Below are 15,683 nucleotides of genomic sequence, written 5' to 3'. Positions count from 1 at the left end.
TCATCATATTTCCCACAAGTAAAATAGAAGATAATGATCAGTATCTCCAGTCAATCTATACTGATAGTTCTATACTGATTTATAATATAATATCGGCTTTTGATTTCTCCAGCTAGAAAGCTTTAACAAAATAAAAAAAAATTCTTAAAGCATGATCAGATAAAATAAAGCAATTAACTCACCTTACAACCAGTGGTGATGCTGTGGCCCCAGGTACTAGGCGCACATTTAGAACATTTCTCTCCAATGGTATTGGGAGGGCAAATGCACTGACCAGTCTTGGGATCACAATTATTTCCCAGATGGGAACAGTCACAAGCTTCACAGGTGCAAGGGAAAAAATTGTAAAATAGTAAAAATTTGATAGAGAGTACTGAGTTTATATTGGGATTTGTGTTGTTATATTTTCCATATTATGATTAAGGATCCTTGAAAGTGAAAACTTACCTCGTTCATCTTTTATATCACAGTGAGGTGTTTTTCGCAGAGGAGTTGATCAATAAAATTTCATTGCATTGCTTTTAATAATTTCAAAAGGTAAAATATTTTTAGTTTTTCAACTAAGTTTAAAGAAAGAAGTGGACTCTCAGATTCTATGCTAACTGTATCTAGATACTATAAAGTTCAAAATTTAGTTTCCATAGTTATTCTAAGTTCATAACTAATTTTTCTATGCTGTATAGATTAATATTTCCTTCCTGTTAATGACTCTGTTTTGCACTAAAAACCAATAAGCTCAACAGGCTTCTTAAATTCAGTATAGTTGCCACACATCAGGATATTTCAGTTCTACAAAAATTTAAAACAGCTGAGTTATGTAACAGTGTGTATATGTGTGTGTGTACGTGTGTATACGAAGGTATTTGAATTTTATTTACCACCTGTCTATTCTTTCCAATATATTTTTCATTTTCTTAGCTATGATATACGAAGAGTAGAAATTCTCAAAGAATGTGAAAATAAGATTTGAAAAAAAAATTTCAGAGGCGTTTCAAAGTCATCTAAGATGAGAAATGGACTCTAATAATATAGCTATTAAGTAGCTGTAGTTGACTCAGTTAGTATGTTTTAGTGCAGCATTTCAAACTGAAGTGAAAGCACGGGGAGAAACACCACCAGATACTCTGATTCAGACAGAAGACTAATGTTCTAAGAAACCTTTGCATTGGTTATATGATCATTAAATCTTTAAATGAAATACATTTAGAATGTTTGATTAAGTTCAACTTTTAAGGGATCACAATTATCATTGTTCACAGCATTCCATACCAGCTGTGAAAAATGTTTAGTATAATATTGGTCCTAAACACCAAATAAAGGTTAGCTGTTGTTTTTGTTATTATTATTGTTGTTGATAATTTTAAGTCAAAGGATTTATTTTGTATGTACCATTTATTAAGAAGAAAAATAGTTCACATTATGTTCAAATTTATGTGCTAAAAAAAGTCTTGGGACGGTTTGAGTCGTTACTTGCAAATAGAAATTCTCTGAGCGGTTCTTCAATGGAATCATAAAACTGAGTAGGGAAAAGACTTGAATCATTAGCTAGCTTTTCCCTGCCTAAACAGAATGTTTACCATAATTTAGAATACTAATAAACACTGATAATCATAATAGTGATAAACACTTACATGGTGCCTACAGGCCAGGCAGTACTCTATTTTATAGCCATTAACTCAACTAATTCTTACAAAAACCATGAGATAGATATCACTGTTTTCTTGATTTAATAGATGAATTTTGTAGAGAGACAGCAAGACCCAGTCACTCTGTCAAGGTCACATAACTAGTTACCCGTGGAGCCACTAAACTGATCCAAGCTATTTTGTGGAAGTCATACCCTCGACCATAATGCTATCCTGTCTGTTTGGGGCTGTTCTCTATCCTATTTCTCTGGATTTGAATGCTAACTAAGTTTGCATTTCTAATGTTATCACCATTTCATAATTTTGAATAATGTTCTTTTTTAACTTAAAATTTCTGGTAGTGAATACATTTGAATGCACAGTATCATTTCATTAAATCACATCAACTGAACATGTTAGTAGGAGTTGGATTTAAAGAACAGTAAAGGGTGCGTGGGTGGCTCAGTTGGTTAAGCGACTACCTTCGGCTCGGGTCATGATCCTGGAGTCCCGGGATCGAGTCCTGCATTGGGCTCCCTGCTCAGGGGGGAGTCTGCTTGTCTGCTTCTCCCTCTGACCCACCTCCCTCTCATGCTCTCTGTCTCTCATTCTCTCTCTCACAAATAAATAAAATCTTAAAAAAAAAAAAAAGAACAGTAAATTTTAGGGGTGACGCGTTGGCTCAGTTGGTTGGGTATCCAACTCTTGGTTTCCATTGAGATCATGGTCTCAGAGTCCTGGGATCAAGCCCTGCCTTGGGCTCCGCGCTCAGCTTGGAGGCTGCTTGAGATTCTTTTCCCCCTCCATTTTCCTTCCCCTCTGCTCCTCCTCCTGTTCATGCTCTCTCTCTCTCAGATGAATGAATGAATGAATAAATAAATAAATAAAATCTTAAAAAAACCAATATATTTTAAAATGCAGCATTATAGTTTTTAGTATATATAGATATTGACTTAGAGATCACATATAGATTCTTAGAAGATCTACAATTATGACTTTCAGAATAACATAATGGCTTATCTTTATGATACAAAGTGTATATTGAAAGTGACTGAGAATATCTAAAAGGTAACAGTTTGAAATTTTACTCCTGCCACTTCTTACATAAATTTGCTACAATAGTCAATAATAATGTTTTAAAATCTTACCACGTATTTATCATGGTACTGAAAGTAGAGGAGTATCATCAGTGTTGAATCAGTGAGTTTAGTAAGAAAAGGTGATACTCAATCTAGTGAATGTTGGAATAAGGGTCAATTCCAAATTAGTGGCAGTGTTCAATCTTCACTTTCATCTGCAGTATGCTAATTCCTATTTTCTTAATTCATGATTTGTGGGAAGAACATGAGAACACTGCTTGTGGGAAATCATGGTTAGAAACCTTCCCGCATTTCCCCAAGAACTAGCAAATACCTAGTGCAAATCTGTTTCTTTCTTGGAACATCATAGTTTTCAAGGCACATGAAAGTAGATGACAACATAATTTTTGTACCTGAAAATGGTATTCACTTCTCTGATCCTTGTACCAATTTTGCAATAGGAAAAGGGAACGTTGAACTGTATTAACTTGAGAGTGAAGTTTACACTAAGAGAACACTGGCAAAAGAAAAACTGAACATTTGACTTTCAGGCTACAGTAGCCTTTGAGTGAGGGACTGGCGGTCACACAGGAAGGGACACAGCAGAATTGGGACCTGCTGATGGATTTTTCATTGACTACTCGCAAGCAGTTATTTATGGGGTGATGTTTCAAACTGTGATATATTTCGTTTGTTAGTTTATTTAAAATAAATATACATTACTTATTAGTTTAAATATTTTGGATCATGTATTTGTTGTCAAGGTGTCTATGCTTTCAACCCTGGGAATGCAGAAGAAGGAACCGTTACGGTTGCCAGAATGCCAGAACCAGAGAATGAATGTGTAGGGCTTAGTCTTATTTACAGACCTGTGCAGCCTCCTTCTTGGAAGTTGAAATAGCCATGGGCACAGCGGTCACATTTCTTTCCTGTCACTCCAGGCTGGCACCAACACTGACCACTCTCTTCACAGTCGAATGATTTAGACCCAAAGGAATTGCAATTGCAGGGAACACACCCCCTTCCTGATTGTAGGCCAAAGGTTTCAGGCTGGCATAGGAAAGGAAAGAGAAAAATTAAATTTAAATCAATTAGTTCGTTATGAAACAAGATGCACAATATCAAGAGATGAGACAGGAAAGAGGAATCTATGGGTTGTCGAGGTTCTTCACTGATGTTATGACAATGAGGTTACAATTTAATCTAATGGATCCTTTTCTACAAAATCCAAAAAGAAGAGTACGATTACTTTAAAATTTTATCAAAGTTAACAGCAGAATTAGGGTACTATCCTTTATGTCGGCTATATTTTCACCAGTTTTTCCCTATACTTTCCAAGATTTTAACAGCAATGTGGAACTAAGCTATGGGGTGTTACTTATATTTTAATTGAAAAATTTACTTGCTTCATTCCTAATAATCTGAATTGATTAATTTTAGACCTTATGAACTCCTCTACTTGTTAAAAATGTTTCTGATATTACTGACCAGAAGCCTACAGTTAAAATAAATGTTTTTCTTCTAATATTTGATCTAATTTTTGTCATCTCTCCATAAATCTAATTATCATTCTAGAGATCACTTTATAAATATAACTTACAGATTTATGCCTATGCTGACAAAATAATTGGTTTACAAACATCTAGTTTCTTGGGTTTCATTTTAACAACTGAAATTGATTTGAGAGAACACACATCAAAGCACCAGATTAGGTAGATGAAAGGAAACCTTTATTCTCTGATGAGTTATTCCTAGGCATATCTCTTATCTATGCATAACAAATAACTTTCTATGATCGGTTTTCATTACTAGCTTTGGCTTGAAATACATGTTATCTGACCTAGAGTGACTATGTTAGAAAGTGTGGATGGATTAAAAATTACCTCTACTAGAAAAGTGAAAAATGCACATCCTACTTAAAGTACAACAGGGTTGTATTTTAAAATATGAAGTGTGTCACATCATTATGATATTTTAATCTGAAAAATTAGTCTTTTAGTTCTTTGTAAAAAATAATTCCTATTTTGGATTATTAGACTTAATAGTTACTTCCTGGTAAGAATAAATCTTGCTATTTAATGGGAGCCACCCAAAGAGAAACAAATAAGGCTCATTACATATTTTTGCCATTATTGTTAACAGTATGAAAAACAGTTCTAGAAAACAAAATCACACTGAAAATTACTCTCTTAAAATTACTATAGCTAAGAACAGTTTTGGTTTTTAAATATAAAATGGGTTGATTGAGTTTAACAATCATTTAATCTTTGTATTTACTGCTGGCTTTATTTTTATTTCCAGTTCAAATTCAGATGTCACCATATGATTAAAGAAGAAAGTGTGTTTGTGGAATCACTATATTGCACACCTGAAACTAATATAGCACCATATGTTAACTCTACTGGTGCTGAAACAGAATTTAAAAAATAAAGAAAGAAGAAAGTATCAGTTCTACCAAATGACTTAACACACAATTTTGAAATTAAATTTCATTATATAAGGAATGATTAAGACATATAAGATTTTTATTCATAAAAAGCAACTAGCTGTAAAATTCTGGATACCTGACCTAGAGAAATAATGAGAAATTGGGAAAATGGTTAAAGTATGAGCATGCCCATTACAGTATTATTTATGAGAGTAACTTCCCAATGTTAGAGAGAAAGTTGAATAAATTAAATTATGATACATTCATGCTATGAAATAATACGCCATCATTAAAGTCCTGTTTTGAGGCAGTTTTAATGATAGGAATATGCTTAGGACATAGCATTATGCAAAATTTCAAAAAGCAGAATACAAAATTATATACACACTATTATTCCAATTATATACCTATAATGACACACACACCACTCAGGCACACACAAACAGAAACATACATAGAAAAAAGACTAGAACATACTACATTAAAATGGTTTTTAAAAATCCGATTCATAAATATATTTGTATTTCTTATGCAAAGTATTTTGCATTTATTTCCTAAATTTTCTTGACTTAGAAATCTGAATTGTAGAGAAAATACTTTTTCATCTTTATTTCCTAAATTTTTCTTCGCTTGGCATATCTATATATCTTTAATGGATATATCTATATAGTGTTAAATGAACTTCCAAATCATAGTTATTATGAAAATTCCAAAGTTCCTTATGTAAAACATATGTAAGAAGAAATATCTTTACCATACTTTTCAAATACTTAAATAATGTAATTTTAAAGAGTTAAATTACACCAAAACAAATAGAAACAAATTTCAGCAACAAAATTTTAATAAATTTGATGTACAAAAATTTAATTCAGAAATTAGGGAAAATCTCTGTAGTAAACAAATTCAAAAGTAGACATTCCTAGTCAGTAATCGAGATTAACGAGGTAAAATGAACATGGGAGACAGTCCCTATCCAGTGTCAGTGAGATGTTTGATGATCTCCCAGAAATTATTTTCACTTGGGGTAATAACGACAATGAGCACTTACATATGGTGCTTGCTGGGTGTCAAGTACTGTTCTAAAGCCCTTTGCAAACATGGATTCATTTAAACCTCCAGACAATCCTGGGAGATAGTTATTACCATCACCTCTTTACAGAGTGAGGAAACTGAGGCACAGAAAGTGCAAGTTATTTGCCTAAGGTCACCAGTTAGCCAACCGCAGAGTCAGGATTCCACGTCAGCCAGCCTGGCTTCAGAGTCTGTGCTCTTTACTCTCACACATACTGTCTCAGAACAAAAATGGTCTCAGGACAAAACACCACCCGGTACAGAGTCCTATAGGACATGTAGGAAAAGGGTGTGAATAAGGGTTGAATTTTGCTAAATTTCTATTTTGGAGACATTTTGATCAATTCCTGTCCCTTTCTTTTACTTTAAATGTATGCATTTGTTTTGTTTTTTTTAATTTGTTTTTGAAAAACAATCTTTTTAAAAGATTTCTTCCTCTAATAGCAACAATAATAACAACAGCAATAATACCTAACATTTACTAAGAACTCTCCAGATGCATGCCTTATGCACTGTTCCCACGACAATCCGGAAACAGCCATAGAGGTGCCTAGACAGATCTCCCTACAAAAGAATCTGCAGTGGGACTGTGACGGGTTGACATCCTCCGGTTTTTACTCTTGTGGATTCCCTGGAGGAGCTCGCACCAGGTCAATGACTGATAACAATAAAGTATTAGACCCTTCCTGCCCAATCCAGGATGACTCTAACAGGCAAATGGTGCTTGGGCACTCCCCCTTGGCCTGGCACACATTTGACGTTTTGGCAGAAGGCAAAGAATGAGGCTTTTCTACCCAACCTTTCCTTCCCTTTTTCCTTTCATTTCAGTCTGGCCTGCACTGCAGCAGAAGGCTCCCTGTGCATTATACTCTCTCCTCCTTCATCTTTCATAGGCATTTCCCTATCTGTAGTGGGTCCCACTACAGATGAAGCAGATGAATTACAGAAAGATTAAAGGAACTGTCTTACGGCTAGCAAGTGGCGAGACTGGGATTTGACCTGAGGCATTCTGATATTAGAACTAGTTTTCTTAAAATGCCAATAAAGAGCCTAGAAATAATGCATGGTTTTTTTTTCTTTTCTACTCCTTTGCTTTTTACTTTACTCTCACCTTCTTCTATCTGTTACCTGCCCCTCCCCTCCCCCACCCTGGAGGCTGTGATTCTATCTTGGCAAGTCTAATCTCCTGTCATTCTGCAACAGGGTCCTGGACCTAGTCTTCCTCCTTCCTCCTCCTTTCCCTCCCCTGCCTCCCTTTCTCTCTTCCTTCCGGTATTTGCTTTCTTTTGCCTTGTAAGATGGGGGGCTAAACTTTTGTAGTACAAAACATGGTTCCTTACTTTGTGTACGGGGTACATTTGTGGGATGTGAAAATGTGTGACTTGTGGTAACTATGGGCAAACTTACAACGTGCAAAAGTCCCAAAGCCATCAATTATGATAAATGTTAGCAGAATGTCAGACCAATGGGCTACATTTTCTTGGGCAAGTCACTTTCTCTGCTAGATCTCCCGTCATTTGTTCATCCGTAGAAGTGAATTTGCTCCAAATGATGCCTGAAATTCCTTCCACTTCTAAGATCATAGGGTTCTACAAATAACCTTTCATTTCTCCAGATCCACGGTTAGTTGAAACTTTTAGGAACCTATGAACTTGAATATACTTTTAAAACTACACAGATAGGGCTACTTTCAAAAGGCAAGGCTTGAAGCGGGAATTGCCTAGTGTTGACATTCGCAGCCGGCACCCTGGGCAACCCTTACGGGAACAAGGCCATCGGGGAAGGTCGGTGGCAGCACACGCAACACGACATGCGGAGGCCTGAGCCATGCAGCGCCTCTGGGATTACCGGAGCTGGGGCCCGATAGGCTCCCCGAGGGCAGCCGCCGGAGCTGCTGACAGCCCCCCTCGGAGGAGGCCCTGGCCCCCGCTGCGCTCTCTGTGACTTCTCCTCCTGCCGCTGCACCTGCCTGCTGAGACGGCACTGTCGCCCTGCGAAGCCAGATTTACACGCACATCTTCCTGTCACATCACACCACGGTGTCACAGAGCCAAGGGGACTGCAGTCACACAGCACACAGCTTTGCTTCTCTGGATCCCACCACATACCGGGCTTTAAAAGCCAACAGAAAAACAAAACAAAGGAACAAAAGAGCATATGCCATTATTCACAAGATCGACGCAGATGAGACTTTCAAACTTACTACAGAGGGGCCAGTTTGCCCTCTGAGAAATGCTTGTTCTGTTTAATAGTCTTTATCACCAAACATACATATTTAGAAGAAAGAGGTAGTGCGGATCCGTCACTCTCGCGGAGGGAAAGAAGGTGTTTGCCATCCCGAAGGCAGGGCAATATGCTCAGGAACAGAGAGCAACGTATTTTGATATTTTTGTTTCCCTTTTAGAAAAGTGATGTAACTAAAAATATGTGGATTAGCTTCTCTACTGAAAACTTTAGTTGAGTGCTCCCTGGAACTCACTTGTAAATGATAGAACTAGAAAAAAGTGTTTGCTAAAAACAAAGGATGTGATGCATTTCATTCTGCCAACATAAGAGCAAAGAGTATTTTACTCACTATAGACTGGGATTAAATTGATATGCTATTTGTTTTAAAAATGTCCGAATTACAGTAAATATGACACGAATTCACTGCCAAGGAAAAATAGGCTGAAGGTCAAAAGCTAGTGTATAGCAAATTTTTTTCTATTTTGGAAAAAATATTTCAATGATCACAGTGATGGCACACATAGAATTGGATAATCCTGGACTCCTCTTTCAATATATTTAATACGTACGTCGTTGAAAGCTAATGAGCATTTTCGAGGAGGAAGTGATTCTTCATCAGCTCCTACTCCTTACCTTACACTCATCACACCGCCGTCCCTGCACGTTAGGTTTGCACTCGCACTGTCCCGTCCTGGCATGGCAACTCTCAGAGAAGGAGCTGTTGACATTACAGCGACAAGCTGCAAAAAGAAGAGTGATCTGTGGTTGGGAAAACATTTGCTGTAGTATTAATAGGCTTGTTAAATAATAATATCCCCCATATGGTAACATTGGAACTAAGTTTTAGAACAGAATGTTTTCTGATTTGCTAGGTGTTCTGTTAGGCATTATAGCATTCAATTCTTATAATGACTCTACAATCTGTAGAGATGATTCATGTAAAGCTGTATCACAGTGCCTGGCACATAATATGTTGTTAAAACATTATTGTAATCATTATTATTCCAATTTTGAGAATGAATTATAAATGTTATATATTATCTAATATATAAATATTGTGTGTGTATATATTTATATACACACATACATGAACACACACACATACACATACTCACCTTTAAGATTAGAAAAGTATGTAAGGCAGAAGAACTAAGTAGACATTTTTCCGAAGAGGACATTAAAATGGCCAACAGGCACATGAAAAGATGTTCAACATCACTAACCACCAAAGAAATGCAAATCAAAACCACAATGATATATCACCTGATACCTATTAGAATGGCTAGTATCAAGAAGACACAAAACAACAGATGCTGGCAAGGATGTGGTGAAAAAGGTACTCTTATACAATGTTGGTGGGAATGTAAATTGGCCCAACCAATTGGGAAAACAGGGTGGAGTTTCCTTAAAAAATCAAAAATAGAACTACCATACAATCCAGCAATTCTACTACTGGGTGTATACTTAAAGGAAACGAAAACAGCATTTCAAAGAGATATATACACTCTTATGTTTACTGCAGCATTATTTACAGTAGTCAAGATCTGGAAATAACTTAATGTCCATCAAAGACGAAAGGATAAAAAAAATAGCTGTGGCGTATATACACCATGGAGTATTATTCAGCCATGACAAAGGAGAATATCCTGCCCTTTGCAACAACATGGATGGAACTTGACCACATTATGCTAAGTGAAATAAGTCAGACAAAGAAAGCCAACTAGTGCATGATATCACCTCTCTGTGGAACCTGAAAAAATCAAACTCATAAAAGATATAGTAAAATGATGATTTACCAGGCGATGGATGGTGGGGCATAACATTGCTGTTGTTTAAGAGTGCACACTTGCAAGTAGTAAATAATGAGTAGTAAATAAGCTACAGTGCTCTAATACAGAGTATAAAGAATATGGGGACAATATTGTAGTATATTGTGTAATAGAATAAATATACTACATTGGCAATCATATTGCAATATATAAGTATATCAAAGTAACACGATGTACACCTTAGATTTACACAATGTTAAATGTCAAATATATCCATTTAAAAAGTATACAAGGTGAATGGATAAAGAAGAGGTGGTATATAAATAAAATGAGTGGAAAGATCTCCTTAACTTTATGGAGGGAGTTATTGGAAGATAGAAGAAGAGGTCACACAGCCCTAAAACAAGCAAGCCACAGATACAACGACTATGAGTGCTACTGCCAAAGGAGCTACCACGTGGGGACAGCCCAGGCCCAAGCAGTGCGCTGCAGACTGTCCATGTGCTAGATCCTTTAATCCCCACAGAAAATCATGACCTTTTATGTAAATGAGGAAACTGAATCTCAGTGAGGTCAACTCTCTGTCCAAGGTCACATAGCTAGAAACTGTAGATCCCAGATGATGCCTTTGAATGGGAGAATTTCTTAAGCTCCCTGTGATTTTACACAGGTAAACTTACAATGTTTAAAGGCACTTCTTTCTGAGACTGTTGGAAATTTTACTTTAAAAAAATACCAATTTATAGGTGATATTAATAAATGCTTTGTTATTGAAATGGGGTGTCCTACCTGGTCTTTGGTGTTTATAGCAGAGACAATAAGACATTACACTGGTTTCTATAATTTTGCAACTCCTAGGTGCTAACTGAATGACTGGAAGAATCCCTTCTTACATAATGAAGTTGGCAGAAGTGAACTGTGGGTATCATAACCTGCCCTACCTAAACATTATGGCAGTGGGTGAAGTTGAGGATGGCATGTAAAATACTCAGGTGCTGACATGGATTCATATTCCACTGGACTCTGTACAATAAGATTTCCCTTGCATATTATGTTACTGCTAATATAAAGCATTAGCAAATTCTATGCAATGCTGAATAATGCAGCTAAGGAGGTGGAGGTGACAGGAGAAATGTACTGATTAACATGGATAAGCCCTACAATAGCTAATTTTGTGAAAGGAAACACAGAAATATCATTCTGTGAACAGTCCTAAGGTGAAAGTCAATCATTTAACAGTTACAAATGCCAGTGTGTAGAAATATGGGCAGAATTTTACACCCATTATGAAATGCAAGAATGTGAAGTTCACATATGAAAGCCTAACAGATGAACAGCTACAAACAGGCACCAAAGAAATAATACAGACAGATAAATTCATTAAGAAAATGATTACCACTGAGATAAACAATAAGGATAAATGGGGCTTACCTAATTTCTAAATTCTTCTCTCCTATCGTGGGCATAAGTTTATTTTAACATCTTCATTCCACACGTAAACAAAAACAAAAATGTGTGCATCATTTGAAAAACAACAACCCTTTGACAATGCGGCAATTTTCAAAGGATTGACTCTATTAGTCCAAAGAAATATTTTAGGACGTGCAGACTCTGTGTATAGGCTGTGCATCTATGATACATGTATCCATATAATTTCCTACCCTCCAATCCCCACTCAAGAACTCATCAGCTGCTTTGAGGTGCGAGGCATCAATTCTGTCAAGGGCGTCAATAGTTCAGGACTTACGCTGACAGTTCTTTGCATCAACTGCGTCTCCAAAATATCCATCAGCACAGAGCTCACAGAAACGGCCTGTTGTACCTGGCTTACATATCAGACAGGAGCCAGACAAGCTGTCACAGCTGCCAGGGATGGAGAAGTCAAGGTTGTCACTGCATTGGCATGGCTGACATGATCCTCCAGGTACAGAAGGTTGTCCAAAATAGCCTTCTGCACACCTACGGGGAAAAATTTCATCAGTGAGTATTTGGGAGGAACTCATGAAACCCATCGGGGGCAATGCTTATATATTTTTCACACTACCCTCTCCCAGGATGATAGGTTTTTCCTTTTAAGTGCTCCTTTTCTCGAATGCAAGGTGATTAAACATGTTTTTCTATAACTGCAGTGTAGATACAAGATGAAATCCTGCCAGCCCCACTAGTAATTAGATTTCAGCCAGGAAAAAAAAAAAAAAATCTTGTCACTGGCACCGAAGACGAGACCAAAGCATAATAAGAAATCTGCTGCTGGCACTCTAGAGGAATCCAGGTCCATGTTGGAAAGCCTTTGTAGTGCAACACATCATATGTATCTACTCCAATTGGTTGTTTTCTGTACAAATATATAAGGTTCACGTTTTTTGTTGTTGTAACAAAAGCTTGTTATGAGGAAACAGACTTGCAAGGAAATTTAGCAGCGAGAATTCAGAATTTATTAAATAGAAAATTGTGACTCAAAATTTGATTCTCGTTATTATTCAGGTGGGGGCTCTGGGTATCGCTGCGTTAATAATAGGTTTGTATATATTTGCATTTCCATACAGAGACAGATTTTCACTGAAGAGCTTTTACCAAGAAGCAGGTATGCCTACATCTTGGGGTAACACCCTGTAAGGTGATGCTTAATTGTGCCACAACTCGCATTAGCAAACTCTAAGTCTCTCTCTCTCTCTTTTTTTTAAGGACTAAGTACTCTTTTACATACTATTGGAAAAACAAGTTTGTTTATTTATGAGGCATAGCAGAGAAGATTTTTTAAATTATAGTATCAAATTTCCCTTTATCCATATGTTGTTTCAAAATGCTCCTTAATGTCACAGATGCACAGATATACGGTTTTAGGAGGCATCTATTCATATTCTGCTCTGTCTTCTCTTTCAGTTACATTTGTTCATGCTTCATATTAAACCACACTTGCCAGAAGAGAAACAAAACAGTGCATCTCTAGTCTTACAGTCAGGCTGGCTCTGTCATCTGTACCATCTTAGCAAAATAAAAAGTCCTTTGCAGCAAAGATCAAAACTGAAGGGGGACAAAAACAATATGGGAGAATATAATTTCAATAGTACACACTTTTATGCTCCTCTAGTCACAGACACATAAGTAACTGTGTAGAGAAATGCTCTCTACCATTCAAAATAGAAATGATTTAAATCCATTACATCATGTGAGGGTATTCAATAACATCACAATTATGGGCCAAAGTCATTAATGACTCAGAGTTTTCTAGAACACTTGTAAGTGCCATAATAATCTTTTTTTTTAAAGAGAATTAACCTTTGTCCATAATTTTTAAATGAGATTACTAGTTTTAATTATATTCACAAAATATTGTACAAATCATGAAACTCATAGTATAAATACTGCTTGGAAGAATATGTCACCCACAAATATAATTGCTTATTAATTATCCACTGTAAAATATGAACTAACATTTTAGTGCATAAAATTTCCCCACAATTCAGAAGTGGTATTCCATAAAGATAATAGGAAGACACTTTTGAATTTGAACCCAATTCTCCTTGCCTTACTTGATATGCAGAGCTTATGATCATATCCACATATACTTGCATCTCATTTTGTTTACCATTAAGAGTGCGACTCCACTCCACTAGAATAACGATATACAATGATCATTATCGCAGCCAACAAAAGCCCATTATTTTCAGCTCACTTTCCTCAAAATGACTTACTGCCCTCAGGAGAGATGGTATTATATAACAAGATCTGGGAATTTTTCTTAACATAGATACCAATTAATAAGCCTAAAATTCTCCTACAATAAAAAGGAACCTTCTGTTCATGAGAAAATAATTACAATTAAGTAGACTAACCAAAGAAGCATGTTTTATTTTTTGTTGGAGAACACTTAAGAAAGCATATTGAATATACATGAGAGATAATTCATATGCCGCTCCATTAAAAGTGTGCATTCAGGTTCTATTACTGGTGTGTGTATATGTGTGTGTGTTTCCATACATAGAATAGTAGTTTTAGAGACATAAAAATGTGTAAGTAGAAATTTAAAAGTAATTCTAGGGTCAGCAAATATAATACTGCTAATCATAGAACTTTTGTTAATAATAATAGTGTTTTATAGTCTGATCGAGTTGGAGTCACTTAATTAAAATTAGTGTGAATGACAGCCTTTTAGACCTTGCCAGCCTCTCAGTTTTTCACTCTATAAAAACTAATTGTAATTTGAAATCTCAGGGTCTCTCATTTTCATACGTAAGGCAGAATGAGGACATTTCTTAGCAGAGTTTATTGGATTCCTTGCTACATACAGATGTCCTGACAATACAAAGTCGCTGTTCCTTTCCACTTTTGCTAACTTTTTTCATACCAAATTACAGTATTTTAGAAAGAGACCTTTTAATGTAGATGAGATTCTAGATGCCACATGCTGTTATGTAATATGGTTCTTTCTATCGACGACTTAGGAACAATATTAGAGAGAGAGAGAGAGATGAGAGAGGGAGAGGGAGGATAGCAAAAGTGAAGAGAAAGGGCAATGAGAAGTGCAGAGCAATATCGGCAAGATTTCTCTCACTCTGCTGCTTCATTTTTTCAATAACTTTTGGCTAAAATATGTGTCCTACAGTCCTATTCAGTATCTATAGACTAAACACAGTGCTTCAATCTCTATGAGCATACTAGAAAAGCTCTTGTTCTTTTCCTCTCCTGCCCTTCCTCAAATACCTACTGAACACTTCATCATACTAATATAAATAAGGCACAATCTTTATGCTGCAGTCTAGGGAGAAGAAAAAGAAATTAAAAATGTAGCAGGGAGCTACTTCAGATATGCCAATGTTCTCATAGAAGCACAAAAAGGGGCAACCAATTCAGATTAGGATTCATCAAGGACACTGTCAGGATGATAGAGTTGAATTGGAAAAGTTCAGCAGGGTGAGTCTCACGTGGAGGAGTGGAAGGGCTGCAGGCTTCTAGTCAGAGGGAACAGTATTGGCGAAGGCACAGAGGAGGGTGGCTGGCGTGTAAATGGGAGTGGCTATGCAATAGGGATGTATTCTTACTACTTCCCATGTGACTGAATCAGTTAAAGACTGAGTGAGTTTGCCTGCTTATGTGGTTCCTTTCTGCAAATTAGAGGAAGAAAAGGGTCCTCTTTGAGCATATGCAGAAAAACGAAGAGATAGTGGACATATTGAGCACCTGGGATTCAAGCTCCTAATCTCCCCCTCGGCTGAGTACTTTTGTGCAGTATACAAACTTCCCAAGCACATAGGAGCAGACTTTGAAACCTTACTTGTAGTCACAATTTTGCTAATGGTACTACTGAGTTAAGTATGACTGTCTTGCTTTTTCTATTTCTGTGACTATACACTCCACATCTGAGACTCAAGGGCACAAGGAGACTCAGGCATGAGTAGAAATTCTCACCAGCATAGTGGTAATATGGTAATTAGACTCATTCAAAGTCAGGAATTTATGAAGCAGAGAATATCTAAATAGGATT

At 36.5% G+C, this 15,683-nt stretch overlaps 1 protein-coding gene across 1 annotated transcript in view; it reads right to left on the bottom strand.

The window, feature by feature from the left end:
• LAMA2 (laminin subunit alpha 2) overlaps window positions 1-15,683 on the bottom strand; it is a 621,471-nt gene that overhangs the window by 217,663 nt on the left and 388,125 nt on the right. The window contains exons 19-22 of the mRNA XM_045865518.3: window positions 11,946-12,157; window positions 9,063-9,169; window positions 3,574-3,754; window positions 183-319 (exon numbers count right to left, since the gene is read on the bottom strand). Of these exons, the coding sequence (XP_045721474.2) occupies window positions 183-319; window positions 3,574-3,754; window positions 9,063-9,169; window positions 11,946-12,157 (637 nt within the window). The remainder of the gene's footprint in view (window positions 1-182; window positions 320-3,573; window positions 3,755-9,062; window positions 9,170-11,945; window positions 12,158-15,683) is intronic.

Source organism: Mirounga angustirostris, unplaced genomic scaffold (genome assembly GCF_029215605.1).
Source record: "Mirounga angustirostris isolate CCGP_5_RB_7025 unplaced genomic scaffold, mMirAng1.0.hap1 SCAF_8, whole genome shotgun sequence".
Taxonomy (NCBI): domain Eukaryota; kingdom Metazoa; phylum Chordata; class Mammalia; order Carnivora; family Phocidae; genus Mirounga; species Mirounga angustirostris.
This window is presented reverse-complemented; position numbering and strand designations above follow the sequence as displayed.